Source organism: Lepidochelys kempii, chromosome 14 (assembly GCF_965140265.1).
Source record: "Lepidochelys kempii isolate rLepKem1 chromosome 14, rLepKem1.hap2, whole genome shotgun sequence".
Classification (NCBI taxonomy): domain Eukaryota; kingdom Metazoa; phylum Chordata; order Testudines; family Cheloniidae; genus Lepidochelys; species Lepidochelys kempii.
The window spans coordinates 1,237,479-1,257,463 of NC_133269.1; the positions used below are offsets into that span (position 1 = coordinate 1,237,479).

Genomic DNA, 19,985 nt, shown 5'->3' on the forward strand with positions numbered 1-19,985 from the left:
AAAAGCTTATGCTCAAATAAATTGGTTAGTCTCTAAGGTGCCACAAGTACTCCTTTTCTTTTTGCGAAATGCCTATAGTTATCCTTGGGGACCCAGCCTACCCCTTAATACCATGGCTCATGAAGCCGTACATGGGCAGCTTGGACAGTAGTCAGGAGCTGTTCAACACTTGGCTGAGCAAGTGCAGAATGATGGTAGAATGTGCATTTGGACGTTTAAAAGCACGCTGGCGCAGTTTACTGACTCGGTTAGACTGCAGCAAAACCAATATTCCCATTGTTATTACCGCTTGCTATGTGCTCCACAATATCTGTGAGAGTAAGGGGGAGACGTTTATGGTGGGGTGGGAAGTTGAGGCAAATCGCCTGGCCCCTGATTACGCACAGCCAGACACCAGGGCGGTTAGAAGAGCACAGGAGGGCGCGGTGCGCATCAGAGAAGCTTTGAAAACCAGTTTCATGGCTGACCAGGCTACGGTGCGACAGTTCTGTTTGTTTCTCCTTGATGAAAACCCACCCCCTTGGTTCACTCTACTTCCCTGTAAGTCAACCGCCCTCCGCTCCCCCCTTCGATCACCACTTGCAGAGGCAATAAAGTCATTGTTGCTTCACATTCATGCATTCTTTATTAATTTGTCACACAAATAGGGGGATAACTGCCAAGGTAGCCCAGGAGGGGTGGGGGAGGAGGGAAGCACCGGGTGGAGTGGTGGAGGAGGGGAGGACAAGGCCACACTGCACTTCAAAACTTATTGAATGCCAGCCTTCTGTTACTTCGGCAGTCCTCTGGGGTGGAGTGGTTGGGTGCCCAGAGGGCCCCCCCCGTGTTCTTGGGTGTCAGGGTGAGGCGGCTATGGAACTTGGGGAGGAGGGCAGTTGATTACACAGGGGCTGCAGTGGCGGTCTGTGCCTTTCCTGCACCGAAACCATACGCCGGAGCATATCATTTTGATCCTCCAGTAGCCCCAGCATTGGATCTTGCCTCCTTTCATCATGCTCCTGCCACCTCTCCTCTTGCTCCCGCCACCTCTCCTCTTGCTCCTGCCTCCTGTCCTTGCGTTCATTTTGTGCTTTCCTGGACTCTGCCACTGTCTGCCTCCACGCATTCCGCTGGGCTCTGTCGATTTGGGTGGAAGGCATGAGCTCAGAGAACAGTTCATCGTGAGTGCGTTTTTTTCGCCTTCTTATCTGCACTAGCCTCTGGGACGGAGATGCTAGTCACAGCGTTGAAACATTTGCAGCTGTGGGAGGAGAAAAAGGGAGATTAAAATTGAAAAAGACCCATTGGCCATTTAAAAGGAGGGGCTGATGTTTTAGGGTTAACGTGCAGCACAAACCCAACTAACCCCCCCAAACACCCAATTCTCTGGGATGATCGCTTCACGCCCCTCCCCTCCCCCCCCCCCCACTACATGGCTAACAGCAGGGATGATTTCTTTTCAGCCACAGGCAAACAGCCCAGCAGGAACAGCCATCTCTGAATATCCCCTGAATAAAATTCCCCTATTTCAACCAGGTGACCATGAATGATATCATACTCCTGAGGATAACACAGAGAGATAAAGAACAGATGTTGCTTGAATGCCAGCAAACACCGGGACCACACGCTGCCATGCTTTCTTATGCAATGATTCCAGACTACGTGCTACTGGTGTGCCGTGGTAAAGTGTCCTATGCAATAAGGCTGCCCTCCCCAGAAACCTTTTGCGAAGGCTTTGGGAGTATCTCCAGGACAGCTTCATTGAGATTTCTGCCTCATCCCCAGACACATTAACAGACTTTTCCAGTGGCTGTATTGGCAGTGAATGCATCCCAAGTCTTAAGGGCAAAGTAATCATTAAACATGCTTGCTTTTAAACCGTGTATTATATTTACAAAGATACACTCACCAGAGCTGTCTTCTCCACCGTCATGGTCCGGGAGCCCGCGTTGGGAGGGTACTATTTCCAGGGTGATAAACAGTTCCTGGCTGTCGGGGAGAACGGTTTCTTTGCTTGCCTGGTGTGCGCTATCTTCCTCATCCCCAAAATCCTCACCCCTGTTGCATGAGACTCCCCCCTTGCAGGAGTCCATGTACAGGGGCAGTGGTAGGGGCACCCCCTAGAATTGCATGCATAGAAGCGGCATGTCTGGGGCTCTGACCCTGAGTGGGCGTTTGCCTCTTGGGTTTTTTGGTAGGCTTGCCTAAGCTCCTTAACTTTCATGCGGCACTGCTGCAGGTCCCTGTGATAGCCTCTGTCCTTCATGCCCTTGGAGATTTTTTCAAATATTTTGGCATTTCGTCTTTTGGAATGGAGTTCTGATAGCACGGATTCTTCTCCCCATACAGCGATCAGATCCAGTACCTCCCATTTGGTCCATGCTGGAGCTATTTTGCAATTCTGGGACTCCATGGTCACCTCTGCTGATGAGATCTGCACGGTCACCTGTGCTGATCAGCTTGCCACACTGGCCATACAGGAAATGAAATTCAAAAGTTCACGGGGCTTTTCCTGTCTACCTGGGCAGTGCATCCGAGTTCAGAGTGCTGTCCAGAGCAGTCACAATGGAGCACTGTGGGATAGCTCCCAGAGGCAAATACCGTCGAATTGCGTCCACACTAACCCAAATTTGACCCAGCAATGTCGATTTCAGTGCTAATCCCCTCCTCGGGAAGAAGTAAGAAATCGACTTTTAAAGCCCATTAAGTCAACAAAAATGGCTTCATTGTGTGGATGGGTGCAGGGTTAAATCGATCTAACTCTGCTAAATTTGACCTAAACTCGTAGTGTAGACCAGGGCTAAGGCTGGTAACTATGATAACAACCTTGCAGAACCTGTGTGTATATGAATGAATGTGAAATTGAATGGAATTTAACTTAGCTATAACTGACTGCTTACTATGATTTTTTCTGTATTCACAATAAATGCAGCATATTCCCTTTAATAAGATCCTGCTGGTTTTTATTTTCTTGGTATAACATCTTGACTATGTTATTTTATTTGTGTTGCACATGTTGAATACATCAAATAAACCCAATGTTCTAATCACATAACTAGTTCCATACCTGTGCTGGGTAATCAAATAACCATTGCTCTCGTGGCTTTTCTTCATAAGTTACGACAGCCTCAGGAATTTCATTGCGTAATGTGGAGCACATTCTCTCGAGCACTCGATTTAACCAAACCTCAACCTAGGTACAAAGCCCCATTTTAATAAGTGTCCTTGCTAGTATATTTCAGCATTAGTTGCCTATTTTGTTTGTCTGTTTTTAAATTGACAGCAGCTGACGCAGGTCTGTGAATCTTACTGGGGGCTATGATATTAGATTGCAGTTGGTCTCTTAACGGGACGTACCGTTCAAAGACCCTGGCATCTATCATAGTCACACGACTTTCTGTATAGGAAATCAGGGCTGCTTTTAAACCCTGGGGGGTCAAATTATGGTTGGCACCTAGAATAATGGACCCCCAAACAAATGCCAGGATATATGGACAAAGTTCCATCCAAGACCTGTCCCTGCACAAATAGGAATAGGCTGTCTGGGGCACTGTGCTCACAGGCCACTGCTGGGTAAGGGACAAATATGTGGCCCACACCCCCGGCCCACATACAGCATTCCTCTGAAGCTCTTCCCTGCAGAGAGGCCTCTCTGTCTGTGATGCTTTGGAGGAAACAAAACAGTGGCAGACAATTTAGGCTCTCTACCCTGTCTCTTGCTTCAGGTTTCTGGGGTGCATGTAGATGTCAATTAGCTCCTCCTCTGATGCTGCCTTTCCCCAGGTGTTTTTAGAATTCTCTCCCTAGGCTGCCATCTCAAAGACAATAGAACTCATTTTTAATGGACATGTATGTGAAAACTTGACCTGCCTGCACAAATGGGGTGTGTGTGTGTGTGTGTGTGAAAACCAAGAAGCTGGATAGTCTTTTCAGGGGGCTTTTCCCTTGACTTTGAGATATTCCTCATTAAAGAGGCTATGTGGATTGCCTCAAATGGGATGTTTTCAAGTGTAACTGATGGAGCATGGTCTCACTAGGATGAACAAAAGACAGAGGAAATAGACTCCCAGTTGATTGACTGGTTAAGGTGCCAGCTTATAGCAGCAAGGAGAATTCAGACTTAGACACAAAAACCACTTTATTCTTGTGTTAGTGCAATTCAACCTGCATGTTTAAAATGTAATTTTAAATAACTCCACTAACCTGCCCGGAACAGTCACATTCCTTATCAAAATCCACATACTCATCCTCCTTACTGTACATTCCCAAGCCAATCTTCAAAGGCTTGTTGTCTGGATCCATTTTGAACTTCAGCTTAGCCATGCTATCAAACAGTTTAGACAAGTGGCGGCATACCTTAGAGTAAAGCAGCACAAGCATAGATCAAGAATTGCTGTCAGTGCACAGAAATATTTTACAGTTTTGATTAACTCTTCATACTTCTCTTTATAATCTTGCATCTCTGATACATAGTTATAACCAGGCTTGGCAGAATTTGATTTTTTAACTAAATTGTGATGGATAATATTGATATTTATTTTAAAGCATTTTTTTCTATTTTTGTCAATTTAAATTTTCACAGCTGCAGGAAACTATTGAGGGCTTCAGACAATAATTATTTAAAGACAGTAGACACAGATTCAAAAAGTTAAAGCTTTACAACCATTAAAACACAAGCTGTCGATATCATGTGTCAAAATATACACAGTCAATATCCTTAAATCAATCTCTAATAAGTTCTCAAGCAGAATTTTTCTTACTTTGCCTCTCTGTAAATTTCAGTTTTATTGATGGAAATATTTGTAGTTGGTTGTGTGTGTGCACTGAAATTGACGTTTACCAACATTTATCAATAAAAAAAATCTAATCCTTCCAAGCCTAGTTGTAAATTTGGTTCAGTGTTTTTAATCCTTTTGGATTAAAGACATTATAATTCTGTTCTAAAGATTTCATGTAAGAAGCAAAGGACTACCCATTAAATTTAAATCCTACCTCAACAGGGTCATTTCCATTTGATAAAATATCCAGCAGGTCTGCAGATGAAACAAAGTAGAACCTGGGGAAAGCCAGCCTTTTTGTCTCTAGATATTCAGCCAAAGCCTTTTCACAAAGTGCCAAGCTAACACAAAGAAAGGGGAAAGGCGCAGTATTTTTATTCTTTGCAACGTAAAGCTTGTGATGTACTCATGCTACGTTGTCTGCAGTGGAAATGAAAGTCTTCATTTAGCCTTAGAACAGGCAGGGGCAATTTCCCCATCTGACTTCACCAATATGCCTCAAACCTTCTCTACAGAGCCTAGGGCTCAGAGGGCAGCAATAGGCTCAGCACTTTGAAAATATAGCTAGTATAATTCAGCCTTAATGCCCATTTCATCATTAGCCTCTTTACTGAGATCCCAACAATTTGGCCATTTGTGATGGTTGCTTTTTGAATTGGACACATGTCCAATACAGGAACTGGACTGAGTCTAGTCTCTGATTTCACAGACTATTGAATGGCCATTAGATTAAAACTTAGAGTCACTACTGATCTGGGCTAAATTTGGTCTAGTGATCTGGGGAGTGAGGCTATTAGTCCCCATTACCAATCCAGAAAAGTATTCACTCCCAGCAGCTAGAATTTATCTGGGATGTTTTTAAAATTGGCCAAATGTTTTCCCCAAAATATGGCATCATCCTAACCTTTTCTGTAAGGCCTCTAACGTCTCATAAAGGCCTGGTTTATTTGTTGCTTCAATTACATTAGGGGTTTTTACTGCTTCAGCCATTAATTCCTGCAAGAAAAGATTATCTGTGAGACATTAAATTTAAATTCGTCCTTCAGGATAAAATTTTTGTGGGGGCGGGGGTGACACAGACTTGCTCACTTTAAAATTTCTATCGATAGAATCAAAACGTTTAGAATCTTCTGGCAACTGATTCCGGATGTCTTCAGAACCAATGAAGATGCTCTCCAGATGACTCCAAGTTCTCTGAACTTCAAACCAAATGCTAATAACAGAGTCAGCAGTAGATAATTTCTGTTGCCAGCCTGACACCTCCTGAAGAAAGTGAGCTAGATACTTGGAAGTCATCAGGTTCTGAAGTTGCACTTGGTTATCCTCCAAGGTCTCTACGAGTAATTCATCAGATCTGAGCAGCATGGTACCAGTTCTAGCATGGGGTTCATGTTCAAACTGCATGGTTGACCACGTACTATCCAGGGCTTTCAATACCTTTGAATAAAAAGATATCCAAAAATACTCTGAACACTAAAGCTTTCAAAATGTAAAAAATCATACAGAAAATAGACAACATTTCAGGAAAGAAAAGTCCTAGAACTTAAAATGAGTCTCTCAGCATAGAAGCACTTCATGGAAGGGTGAGAATCTATCCATTAACCACCTGCCTTTTCATAAGAGTGACAAACCGAAAAAGTTATAGCTTCTTACTGTGCTACATCAGAGTGAAAGGCTATTGTTAGGAATGATGTAGTAGAAATTGAACTGAAGGCACAGACGGTACCTTCTCCATTCCTGACTCTTTCACGGCCTTGTCTACAATACTGCGAACTTCATCCTCAAACTTGTGTAGATTCAGCTGCAGCAGGTCGGCGAGGGTTGTCTCGTCTGACATTATAAAGTTCACCTGGTGTAGAATGGACAGAGCCAACAATACTCTTCATGGGTGACACATCTCATATTTTCTCCCACACTAGCTGCCTTAGATGATACTTAAGGACTGTCTTTTTTCTCTAAGATTTCAAACAAATACTTGTGGACAGTCACCTGGTAAATATTATTTCTGCAGTTCATTAGCTTGTTAAGATTAACCTCTCTCTCTCTCTCACACCCCACCCACCCACCATTTGGATAATTTGAAGTCTATGATTTTTATATGCAAGAAAGCAGATCATACACATGATTACTCAAAAGACAATTTACCAACAATGTGCAGCTTGAGAAGTTTCCCTTCAATGTCTACTCAGAGGGAAACAGTGGAGTTTTTCAGCTTGCAGCCCATTCTTGCTTAAAGAATTCACTCTAAAAAGGCTTACCTACTGCTGGGGAACACTTAGATTATGCCTACACTGCAGCTGGATCCAGCCTCGCAGCCTGGCTAGACAGACTCATGCTAGCAGGTGTGATGCTGCACTCCATATGTTTTATGGAAACATTCTAATGAGTGTGACTATAATGTAACTGGTGTATGCTTTATGCAAAAGATCTCTTGTAAGGTATCATTATAAAGCTTATAATCTACTGAGTGTCTTCATCCTATTTGTATGAATGTATCATTCTTGTATCTAAAACTAGAAATATGAAGTATTACTCTGAGGTCCTATTGTAACTATGCAAAGTGTGGGCCATTAATGGTGGCTTAGTATCTTGATGGCTCCCATTGACTAGGACACTTGGTTGTGAATGGGTTTATTTACTTGCAAGCCTTCCTGTGTAAGTCTTACAGTGACATGTGACCATGTCACCTGATACTGGAATCCATCTTAAACCTGGTGCTTTTCCATTTAGAAGGAGGGGTGGGGACCCAGAGAGACAAAGGATTCCCACTTCATGCCAAAACTATAAAAGAGGATGGAACAGGACAAAGAGGCAGCCAGTCATGAGAAATTCAGTTACCGAGTTACCACCTGACCTGGAACTAACAAAGACTGTACTAGGGAAAGGATTGGGCCCAGACTAGGAAGGAGTCTAGTCTGTGAAAGAAGCTTATTGGAACATCTCTGAGGGTGAGATTTACCTGTATTCAGTTTCTTAATGTATTAGGCTTAGACCTGTGTGTTTTGTTTTATTTTACTTGGTAACTTGCTTTGTTCTGCCTGTTATTACTTGAAACCACGTAAATCTTACTTTTTATTCTTAATAAAATCACTTTTGTTTATTATTAAACCCAGAGTAAGTGATGAATACCTGGGGGAGCAAACAGCTGTGTATCTCTCTCCATCAGTGTTACAGAGGGTAGACAATTTATGAGTTTACCCTGTATAAGCTTTATACAGAGTAAAATGGATTTATTTGGGGTTTGGATCCCACTGGGAGCTGGGTGCTAGAGATAGGTGACCTGCTGAGTGGTTTTCAGTTAAAGTCTGCAGCTTTTGGGGTGTGGTTCAGACCTGGGTCTGCATTGCTAGCGTGTCTGGCTCAACAAGACAGGCTTCAGGCTCAGAGGTAATTTCAGCACATCAGGTGACAGTCCCAATGGGTCTCTGTGACCGAACATGTCACAGCAGGCTCAAGCTACTGCCCTAAAAATAGCCGTGTGGACTTTGTGGCTTGGGCTGCAGCTCAAGCGCTCAAGCCCACCCAGCTAGAGGACACAGTACTCCAACAGAGGCCTCAAATTGCTAAGGGGAGTACAAAGCAATAGCACAAGCATGTAGGGACAACATCTGAAAGGGTAAGGCACAAAATGAGTTACACCTAGCAAGGGCCATAAAAGGCAAGAAGAAAAGGCTCTATAAATATGTTAGGAGCTTGCAAAAGTTGAAGGAAAGTGTAGGTCCACTACTTTGTTAGTTAGGAAGGAGAGCTAATAATGAATGACATCAGAAGACTGAGGTGCTTAATGCTTATTTTGCTTCAGTTTTCGCGAACAATGTTAATGGTGATGAGATATGTATCTCAATTAAATATTAATAAGGGAGAAGGAATGCAAGCCAAAATAGGGAAAGAACAGCTTAAAGAATATTTAGATAAGTTAGATGTATTCAAATTGGCAGGGCCTGATTAAATTCACCTTAGGGTACATCAGGAACTAAATTTTGGAACTGTTAGTGATTATTCTTGAGAACTGCTGGAGGACGGGTGAGGTCCCAGAGGACTGGAGAAGGGCAAACAAAGCACCTATTTTTACAAAGGGGATCAAAGAGGACCTGGGGAACTATAGTCCAGTCAGTCTAACTTCAATACCTAGAAAGATACTGGAACACATTATTAAACAATCAGTTTATAAGCATGTAGAGGATAATAGGGCTATAAGTAATAGCCAACATGGATTTGTCAAGAACAAATCACGCCAAACAAACCTAATTTCTTTCTTTGACAGGGTTACTGGCCTTAATGGATAGGGAGAAGATGTAGATGGGATATATCTTGATTTTTAGTAAGCCTTTTGACAGAGTCAAAATTCTCTACAGTGATTCACAGTTCAGTAGATATAATCATCATGCTTAGTTTCATTTTTGTTTATTCTGTATTTTGATGAATGTCCAGGTTTGATATGTTTGGATACTTGCAAGTAGTGGCCATCCAGCAATAGTAAAGCATGTGACTGATCATTTCAGTTTGATAGGAATGATATTAAAAGTCTGAAGTCATTTAGATGCTTTTGAAAATGTTACCTAGGAGCCTAAGTTGCATTTTCAAAAGAGAAGGAGGCACTTTCATGACTAAAGTTACTTTCGAAAGTGGGACTTAGGCACCTATGTCATTTAGGTTCTTTTGAAACTGTTACCCCTTCCCGGGATTGGGGAATGCTGGCATTTACTTATCAATACATTTTTGAAACCTGCTCAGATTACCTTGGTTGCTTGCATGAGCTCATGCCAATGACGATCTCTAATAGCAGGATTCTGAAGGTCATTCACAGCTCGCAGGGAGGTTATCATGTTTTTCACTGTGTTATCCAATCCTATGAATGCATCCCAGGGTCTCATTTCTTTATCCAAACTTCTCACATCTTTAGCAAACTTTTTAGAATCAATATCCATCTGCTCCACATTAATCTCTTTCCATTTGGTGGTCTTCCAGTCGCTGATGCTTGCACTAACCTGAATTGGGAGAGCAGTTCCACATGCCATACTATTAACAAACATGCAGATCAATATTTTCTATCACTTATTCATCCTAAGTGTATTATTGTTCCACTTTCACAATTCTTACTCCTGTTTCCAAAAGACTTTAATGTTGCTTTTATTCTAACAGTACTGCAGAGCACACATTCATGTTCCCCTATGTTTCTCCTTGTTGCAGGGACTGAGCTGGAACAGTCTGTGGTGACATGGCCTATTGCCTCTCCAGTAGACTGCTGAGAACCTGGTTAACAGGGCTTCTTCATTTTCATCTTCCAACAACACAGTTCTCTGGGGAACTACGGGAGCTTCCTGCTTTGCTTTGTAGTTTGGTTTTGTGTATGTAACCCATGCCTGCTCAGTGTGGAACTCTGTCTCCCTGACACCCCAAGATGGCTAGGCCAGCTAAAGATTGATGAGCCTGCTGCAGAGCTGGCTGAGTGACATCTGTCTTTCAGATCATGTATTAAGCTCAAGAGGTCCCAGGTTTAATCCCTGCTGCCAACAGGGTTACATAAATTTTGAATTTGCTGTTTGTACTATCCTGAAAGGTTGGTGCCACTCCGGACGACAGCAGTATTCCCAGAATAAAACTTCTGCTGGCTGAGAGCATTTTGTGCTCAAACAAGATCCTCCAGCAAACTTTCACTTTTTGGTCATTCTGCCCAGCCACGAAACTGCCAATCATAGAATCATAGAATATCAGGGTTGGAAGGGACCTCAGGAGGTCATCTAGTCCAACCCCATGCTCAAAGCAGGACCAATCCCCAATTAAATCATCCCAGCCAGGGCTTTGTCAAGCCTGACCTTAAAAACTTCTAAGGAAGAAGATTCCACCACCACCTAGGTAATGCATTCCAGTGTTTCACCACACTCCTAGTGAAAAAGTTTTTCCTAATATCCAACCTAAACCTCCCCCACTGCAACTTGAGACCATTACTCCTTGTCCTGTCCTCTTCCACCACTGAGAATAGTCTAGAACCATCCTCTCTGGAACCACCTCTCAGGTAGTTGAAAGCAGCTATCAAATCCCCCCTCATTCTTCTCTTCTGCAGACTAAACAATCCCAGTTCCCTCAGCCAATGTCTTGCCTCACACAGGGCCTTGGAAAGGGGATGTTGCCACCTATAGCCATTGTGCTTTTTAACCACACTAGCGGACACAGCATTTGCTTTTCATACACAGTAGTTTAAAAAATAGCAACTTCAGTATTCTGAGTGCCAGCCCCAGCCTGTTAACACATCTCTTGCTTTCGGTTTGCAGGTCACAAGTCCATGTGTTCAGTTTAAAAAGCCAGCAGAGAGTTTTTCCCTTATTCTGAGCTTCCTGCAAATACATTCTCTTGTCCTAAACAGTGAGCAATCTCCCCTGAGCAGCTGAGATCATCAGGCAAGTGCCATTATCATTAATATTTATTGTTTCTCTGAGGGTACTGCATCGCATCCCTGATTGGGGTCAGAGCCCCAGCATGCTAGGCACTGCAAACACAAATATAAAGACAGTCTCTGCCCTGCAGTGGGGAAGGATAAGGGGAACAGTGAAACAATCCTGGCAAGTAGCAATGTCTCAGCACTCCATTCTTCAGATACCCTTCTTCCCCTTGTGCTACATTCCAAAGGCAAATACTTACCAAGACAATCATATCCCAGAGCTCTTTGAGTAAACGTACTTCTTTATGGCATGTTTTGAGTTGTTTATAATCTGGGACTGACACCTCAAACAACCCAGCTGACTTGGACAGGGCTTCCATGTCCCTTTCCATGGCAGTGATACTCTTTTGTTGCTAGAACCATGAAAAGAAAAGGTCTGAGCCGGCAGCTAGGTGCTGGTGTGGCCTCGCCGCGCATTAAGAGAAATGGAACATCTCCACTTTTCTAGAATAACTCGCTGGCCACAACATACACAAAGGGCCAAGTGCTCTCTCTGTGCATGGCCCAAGCCCGTAGGGTGGGGAGTCTAAACGAGAGGAATCCTCATCCTCCAGGCAGCTGAGCAGCAGCTGCACGGACGTAGTCCAGACTCACAGAAATGCAGGGCTGGAAGGGACCTGGAGAAGTCATCAAGTCCAGCTTCTGTTGTAGTAGCCACTGTTCAGGAAACATCTCCCTTTTGCAGGCCTGCACTGCGGGTGGATCTGCACAGCCAAGCCCCTCCCCCTTCCCCAGGCCTCGGCCACAAACCCTAGTCAGAGCAGAGGAGCAGCGCCGACTCCTGGAACCCCGCCGGCCATCTGTGCAAGAGAACCATGTCAGTTCTGCAGCAGCCACAGCCCATGCAAGGCAGGTGGAGAGAAGATCTGCCCCTAACGCCCTCCCGTCTCTGCCAATTACCGTGTTTAAGGACCGATATGGATCTGGGTCAGTAAAAGAAAAGGGAGCATCTTCTCGGAATTTCTCCCTAAACTCGTGCTGTTTAATCTGCAAGGAAGCAGAGACAGAGACTGTCACGCGCAGGCAGGAGGCAGGCACATTCAGCACTGTGGGAGGCCAAGGTGTGAAGGAGGGCTATCTGGCCAAGGCAAGGCCTACTTCAGACTCAGCCGGTTCTGCTTGTTTTGAGCTGGGTTGCAGCTGTTGTCCTGGACAGTGAAGTGCATCCACTGTTTACTAGCAGACTCACAATGCTGGAACGAGCAGGCAGCTGGTGTGACCAAGAGCACTGGTTTCCCACATACGCTGGTTTCCACGTGTGTGCTTTTTCCTTTGGCTACAGGCATCCGAGCCATGCTGTCATCTCCAGGACAGATGAGTCCAACACGCTCTTCATGGGGCAATACTTTAAAACCTCTGGGAAACCAGTTAGTGCAGGACACGGCTGCTCGCTTGTTGGGCAGAGTTGCAGACAAAGAGCCAGTAACACTGCTGCTCTGGGCTCTGCCCTGGCACCCGTTAGCTCCCTGCTGGACTGGAAGGTATTAGCCTATAAAGCCCTGCATGGCTGGGGACCTTATTGCCTTCAAAGCCCCACTCCTTCCCTATGCACTACGCAGTTGTGATCAGGGTGGGGATGCTGCACTGCAGCCCTCTTGCGTTCAGCAGGGTCAGGGCTAGTAGCATGGGGCTTTCTACGCGGGGCCTTGACCAGGGAACACTTCCCCACTCATTCTGACAGAGCCTGGATTCACTCCTGGCACATGGTGAGGGGTGTTACTCTGTTGGTTGATTTGGGGTGACCAGGACTAGTCTGGTGGTTCAGATATGGGCAGTTCATTGCCTGATTGCTTATTGGTTGTTTCCATTACTGCCTGGTGTTGAGGTTGTAGCTTTTAAGCTTTGTTAAGTGCGTAGAGTCTCAGGGACAGGTACCTGAATGCAAAATGTATGCAAAACGTTAATGTAGGTTCACACACATCCTAGTCTAGACAAGAAGCTGAGACCAATCCAGCTCAGCACATTACAGAGAAACATCCAGCATCCCACAATAACAGTACCTCAAACTGCTGACACTTCCTGCGAAGGATTGCGACCTCAGTGGCCTGCAGAGGAGCCACATTCTGTTTCACCTGGAAAGATAACTTCTTGGTGTTGTTCCATTGCTCCGGCAGATCCTACAGCGAGCAAAAGTAGAATCAACACCAAAACCCGTTTCACCCAAGAGAGGTGACGGATGCTTATGCTTCGTCTGGCAAAGATGAACCCACATACATCCCAAAGTTCCTTATGAAGGAGAATATGTGGGCAGCGAACAGGCAGGGCAACATTTGCCGATAACTCAAAGTGATTTAGGTTAGTCGAGACTAACGAACACAAACCTGGGAGGAACTTCAAAGGGACTGGGCAAAGCTAGGTGAATGGGCAGCACAAGGGCAAAGTAAACTCCCTGTTGACAAATACGTGGAAAGGAATTATTCAAACTCCGCATACACCATGGCGGTGTGACACTGGCAGACCAGGTGCCAGCTCATGCCAAGGTTCCCAGGGCTCAATGGAACACTGACAAATACAGAGATGGAATTAGTCTGGCTCATGTGTGTTTTAGCATTGTTAAAATAGGGATTAGAATTATGAGTGTGTGTTTAGTTTTTATTGAATGCTTGTGAACTGCTGCATGCATTAATCTCAGTCTATGTCTACACTACTGCAGTAAGTTGACCTAAGTTATGCAACTCCAGCTACGTGAATAACGTAACCGCAGTGGACATAGCTTAGGTTGACTTACTGCGATGTCTACATCGTGCTGGGTCAATGGGAGATACTCTCTGTCAACTTACCTTACTCCTCTTGTTCCCAGTGGTGTACTGGGGTCAACCGGAGAGCCCTCTGCTGTCGATTCAGTGGGTCTTCACTAGACCCGCTAAATTGACTCCCTGTGCATCGATTGCCAAAGTGTTGCTCCTGTGGTAGTGTAGACATAGACATAGCCTCACTTATAACATTAGGTTTCAGAGTAGCAGCCGTAGTATCCCATATTGTAAGGGAATATTTGAGCATTGGTATTGTAAGACTCAATAACTATGTAAATCACCACACAGGAGAGTGACAGTAACTAGTGTGATGTGCTGATCTGGAACCAAAGGTGTTACGTCCTGCTCAACGGCAGCCAAACTATTATGGAATATTAATGAGGACAAAAGATTTTGTTCTCTGCTCCCCCACCTCCCATGAAGAGGAGTCATGCAAGTGGATTCCTCCTATCAGCAGAGAGCACATGGGAGGAGGGGAATAAAAATCCTTAACCAGAAGAAACTCTCTCTCTCTCTGCTGCTTGGACTCTGCAAGACAAAGTTTCTAGGCATATACAAGGGATCCCCAGTGCTTAGAGCCTGCTTATTATAGAAGTTTCTATTATTTTTGAAACTTAAGATTGTAATTCATTTCTGTATCTATGTTTACTCCTTTAACTTTATAAATAACTCTTTTTATTTCCTTTTCCTGTTGAATAAAATCTGTATATAGTTTATTACAGGATTGGCTATAAACATTGTCTGTGCTATGAGAGCTAAGGTGTAGTTGACCTGAGAAAGTGATTGGTGCTTTGGTTCTGGGAGTAACCAGACTACTGCAATGATTCTTGGTGTAAGGGACTATCTATCACAAAGGCAAGCTCACCTTGGTGGCGAGACAGATTGGAGTATCCCAGGGGCCTGTCAAACTCCTAGTGCCTGAGGATTTTACATTTGGTAATTGGTTGGTGAAATCTAAGTATCGAACTCACCACCAATTTGCGGATTTGTGCCCTGGTTCTCAACAATCTGCCCTGAGGTTGGTATTCACACTCCTGGGTCACTGCAGGCAGCTTGACAGTGGGTTCTAAATTAACTAAAACCATTCAAGAAACCAATTTGGGCTTAACTGCGGGCAGCTCAATGAGCATCTCTTCTCATTGTTCTCGGTGAGCAGCAATGTTGAAAACAAAAAACAACGTGTCAAAAGTCAAATAGAATGGAAGAGAAGACAGACTCCTTGAATGCCCTTGTCTAACCCAATGGGATCCCTCCCTGAATACTGTAATGCCCTTGTATAAACCAATGGGGACACCTCCCCCAGGTACTGAGAACACTCCAATGCTCTTTATAATCCAGTGGGACACCTCCTCTGGATACTGTTCTGTTCACCCTACCTCACAAATACACAGCAAATGTGGGCAGGGGAATGCCATTCAGAGATGGGTGATAAACGTGGTGAAAGGCCTGAAAAGACTGTCTTACAATAGATGGAAAGGCTGGGATTGCCTAGTTTGGAGAGGATGTGATGGAGGCTTACAAAAGAGTGATTTTTACTGTCTCTCAAGAACCAGGGGAGAGAGAAAATGAAAATGGAAGGCAGCAAATTTTAAAAACAGACACAAGAAATGTTTTTCTACACAAAGCACAATTAACCTGGGAACTCGTGGCCAGTAGCTCAGCAGGATTCAGAACAGAGTTAGGTATTTGTATGGAAAACAAGAACACCCCAGTTACATTAGAAGGGATCAAAACAATTGTATTTGTGAGGGCTAGAAACCCTGCTGATTCAGGGCAAAAGGCAGCCACTGACTGAGGGGGTTAGGAAGGAACTGCCCCATGGGGAGATGATTCCATAACTGTCCTCGGAAGGGTTCTTTGCCCCTTCCTCTGAAGCATGTGGTACCAGCCACTGTCAGAGAGGTCTAGACAGACTCTTGGAAGATCCAGCAAGGCCATTCCTGTAGTCCTTCTAGTAACAAGTAAAGAGTGACCATCTTAGAGAAAAGGTTTCCTGCTCGCTTTTATGACAGATACTTATTTTTGCAGCACAGTAACAGATGGCATTAGTAATGCAGGGATTGATTTTAGTCATTTTCTATAAAGAGTTAGAACCTCTGCACTGGAGCGTGCAATAAAAATGATTAAAGGTGAGTTTGGATCTCAGCCTACTACAACGAAGCAAATTTATCAGATTTCATTATTAAAAATACCTCACAGCTACACCCTACAAACCTGAGCTAACAGCATTAAATAACCTACATGCAGCTGCATATGAATTTCTTCCGGCATCTCTTCTCCGTAAGTCTTCAGCAGTTCGATTGTTTGCTTTAAGGGCTCAAACATGTGGTCTGTAGCTGCCTGTCTATCTTTGACTTTCATCAAGTGTCCCATCACTTCCACTAGCCCATTATAATCTCCTTCTTTCAAAGGTTTAGTCAAGCCTGCATTTGTTTCTTTCATGAAAGCGGCTAGCTCCTGGAGACTAAAAGAAAAGAAGCCAGTGGGAATCTTGACTGCCCAAATGGATCCACAGCCCTGGCTCATTGTGCTCTGGCCAGGTGAGCAGCATCCAAGCGGGGCTACACCCTTTCCAAGTCCAGGTGCCCCAGGAGTGGGGATACCCGGGACAATTCTCCAAGGAGAACAAAAACTGGAGTCTCAGATCCTTAGTGTGTGTAAACGGATGCCACTCCACTGGCCTTCAGGTCTGAATACGACCCGCTAGCACCTTGTTAAACATAACCTACTCTGGTCTACGCTTTGCGCAAAGCGCCATTTGATATCATGTTAGTTTGAATTTCTTGGCCACTATGTTTAAAACACACACCATTTTCCTGGTCCAGAACTGACCTTAGTCTTGGTCTCCATGTATGACAGTCATTAGCACAGCTACAAAATCCTTGCCTCCAACATTAATCTTAACCCCTAGTTCCCATCCTGGGTGTGTCAGGCAAGATTTGCTTTGGAGAACCACTCTCTTGTTTTACCTGGTAGTGATGTGGTCAATGAGATGCTGCTTAAACATGAGGCTCCAGCGCTTGATAATATTTAAAAGTGCTTGTTTGAATGGACGGCAGTCGCTCTGCAGCCAGCCATTGAACACCTTGGTGTTCTCAAACTTGGATACTTCCTCGTAGAGCTTCTCATAGGAGTCAATCTGAAATGCATGTAGAAACGACATGCTTGGAATAATCGCAGAACTGCCAGTGGGGCTATTGTCCGGGGGCTTCACAAAATCATTTTTTGTAATTCAAGATTTTCAACAGTAAAACCTTGAGAGCAACTATTTCCATACTATTCGAGACCCAGATTTCCCTGTGTCCGGGAGCACCTAGACACACAGTAATGCTGCATTAACAGCTCTCAGTGAGGCTGAAGCAAAATGCTGTCAGGGCAGCTGCTACCAAAGCCAGACCCTGCATACAGGTCAGCACAGGGATGCTGAGCTAGCGAGTCCCTCAGCGCTGGGCTTTGAAACGTGCTTGAGGGACAGGTTTAAATATTTTTAAAAAACCAACATTTTATCCCATCCTGGGCCAGATCTTGCAACTGGTGTAAATCAGCACTGCTCCATTAGAGTCAATGGGCCCGATCCCCAGCTGGTCTAAGTTGGTGTCACTCCACCGACGTCAGTGAAGATTGCCTATGTTACTACATGGATTTGCACCAGTTGCTCGCTCTCTCCCTCTCTCTTTCAGGGGCCTGATTCTCCAGTCTTGCACCTTGCCTCACCATTTACACCTATGCAAAGTGGATACAAATTCTCTATTCTGACTTGGTGACTTTGTTACACCCACTGTGGACAGGCATAAATGAGACTGGGGCGGGGGCAGGTTTGGGGGTAAATCAGGCCCTAGAGGTCTATCACCTTGGTATCTCAGTGCATTAGGGTTGGTGGATGCATGGGTGTTCTCCATACAGTGGCAAGATGGAAAAGAAACATGTGCCCTGGGCTCCTGTGATATGGGTATAGAGCAGAGGTCCCCAAACTATTCAGGGGGGTGCAGTGAGGTCCAGGCCAGCCCCCTATGGGGATGGGGAGGGAGTGCCACCCAAGCCCTGCTCTGCTCCCAGCTCTGCTCTGGACCTACCCCAGCCCACAACTGTGCCCCTAGCTCCTGGCCCCACGCCTGACCCCTCCCCTGACCATGGCTCCGCACCTGGTCCTACGCCCTTCTCCTGGTCCCAGACCCACCCACAGCTGCAGCCCCAGCCTCATTACTCCTGTCTGCATCCCCTTGCCCCGCAGAAGCTCCAGCCCCATTCCTGGCTCGAGGGGGGGCGTGGCCCTGAAAAGTTTGGGGACCACTGGTACAGAGAGATTCCCTCAAAGGCGGGGGTGGGGGGGTCCCTCTGCTCCCCTGCAGAAGGATGGAAAAAGCTTGGGTGCCATGGGAAGGATGGTCTGTAAGGGGGCTGGCTGGCCCTGCACCAGCATCACTGCTGTTCTCCTCATAGTACCAGACTTGTATCATCGACCTGCCATGCAGCTAGCCACAGCCCCTTTGCTCTGGGAGTTCTCTCACCTGTTGCTGGAACTGCTCTAAGGTGGGTGGGATGTGTGGTAAGTAGTCCTCTGCATGAGACTCCAGCTCCTCTGGGGTGAACACGTGACCAAACGTGAGGAAGCGCTGCATAAACTCGTGGTGATCATCCATCCACAAATAGGAATATTTCTCAAAGGAGTCTTCATATTCCTCAGCTTGTTTCATGGCACTGACAACTAGAGAAATCACCTCTTCTCTTATTTCAATTAGATCTGACATATCTTCCAGGTCACTCTGAAAGACAGCCACTTCTCTTTAGGGTCAGGAAGTAAACGAATGCAACACACAACACTAAATATCACATTAGGGTTACACAGGAATGCTCAAAGCAACACATGTAAAAGCTAAGGTTTCTCAGTAACATTATCTCACCTGCATTGCACATACATACTGTTAATATACAGTTACAGTGTACATATATCACCAAAAATGATACACACTTACAGTATGGAAAAATCTACTGTTACTATGAGAACCTTCACTTAAGCATTTCTTGACATATTAGTGTTTTAATCCATAAGCATTTTAGGTTTTTGCATTTAATTTCCATCATTTTGGTTTATTCAGAAAGAGAGAGAGACTGACTGTTTCTCTCTAACAAGGTCAGCATGGAGTCAACATCTACATGTTACTGTCCTCAGCATCTCTGATACTCCCTTTGTCCAACTGACAGTTCCGGATCCCAGTGTGACGGGCTGAGTCACAAAAACTCTCAAAACTGTCACTAGATGTGCTGGGATACCCCTGAGAACACCCCTCTACCAGACAAGGCTTCCCTCCACTCCCATCTTGCTGAGCTAGACACACCAGTCAGCTCCAGCACAGACCAAGAGGTTGGGCCATGCCCCACTGCAGTTCACAGAAACCAAGATTAATTTAGCCCAGGGGCTTCTCAGTTAACAGGGACTTTCCCAGCACCCAGTATTCAGTCTTTCTGGGAGCCTAAACCCCAAATAAATCCATTTTACTCTGTATAAAGCTTATACAAGGTAAACTCAAATTGTCCACCCTCTATAACACTGATAGAGAGATATGCACAGCTGTTTGCTACCCCAGGTATTAACCATTTACTCTGGGTTCACTAATAAACAAAAGTAATTTTATTAAATACAAAAAGTAGGATTTAAGTGGTTCCAAGTAATAACAGACAGAACAAAGTAAGTTACCAAGCAAAATAAAACAAAACATGCAAGTCTAAGCCTAATACATTAAGAAACTGAATACAGGGTAAATCTCACCCTCAGAGATGTTCCAATAAGCTTCTTTCACAGACTAGACTCCTTCCTAGTCTGGGCCCAATCCTTTCCCTGGTACAGTCCTTGTTCGTTCCAGCTCAGGGGGTAACTAGGGGTTTTTTCATGACTGCAGCCCCCTTTGTTCTGCTCCACCCCCTTTTATAGCTTTGGCACAAGTCGGGAATCTTTTGTCTCTCTGGGTCCCACCCCTCATTCTAAATGGAAAAGCACCAGGTTTAAGATGGATTCCAGCATCAGGTGACAGGGTCACA

The 19,985-nt window shown here is 44.9% G+C and overlaps 2 protein-coding genes across 4 annotated transcripts in view; one reads left to right on the forward strand and one right to left on the reverse strand.

Annotated features, from left to right (window-relative positions):
- PGS1 (phosphatidylglycerophosphate synthase 1) overlaps positions 1-5,885 on the forward strand; it is a 94,712-nt gene extending 88,827 nt beyond the window's left edge. Inside the window, exon 10 of one of the 3 annotated variants that reach the window (XM_073310975.1) lies at positions 5,867-5,885. The gene's annotated coding sequence lies outside the window, so the exon portion shown is untranslated. Of the gene's footprint in view, positions 1-1,442; positions 1,461-1,515; positions 2,251-5,866 lie in introns of those variants that run through there. The other 2 variants (XM_073310978.1, XM_073310976.1) reach the window with 2 other exon arrangements.
- The window catches only part of DNAH17 (dynein axonemal heavy chain 17), a 103,648-nt gene that overhangs the window by 58,819 nt on the left and 24,844 nt on the right, over positions 1-19,985 (reverse strand). The window contains exons 20-32 of the mRNA XM_073310983.1: positions 18,458-18,712; positions 16,919-17,088; positions 16,191-16,413; positions 13,197-13,313; positions 12,097-12,183; positions 11,397-11,549; positions 9,497-9,745; positions 6,484-6,606; positions 5,847-6,194; positions 5,662-5,753; positions 4,972-5,098; positions 4,183-4,335; positions 3,047-3,172 (exon numbers count right to left, since the gene is read on the reverse strand). Of these exons, the coding sequence (XP_073167084.1) occupies positions 3,047-3,172; positions 4,183-4,335; positions 4,972-5,098; positions 5,662-5,753; positions 5,847-6,194; positions 6,484-6,606; positions 9,497-9,745; positions 11,397-11,549; positions 12,097-12,183; positions 13,197-13,313; positions 16,191-16,413; positions 16,919-17,088; positions 18,458-18,712 (2,223 nt within the window). The remainder of the gene's footprint in view (positions 1-3,046; positions 3,173-4,182; positions 4,336-4,971; positions 5,099-5,661; positions 5,754-5,846; positions 6,195-6,483; positions 6,607-9,496; positions 9,746-11,396; positions 11,550-12,096; positions 12,184-13,196; positions 13,314-16,190; positions 16,414-16,918; positions 17,089-18,457; positions 18,713-19,985) is intronic.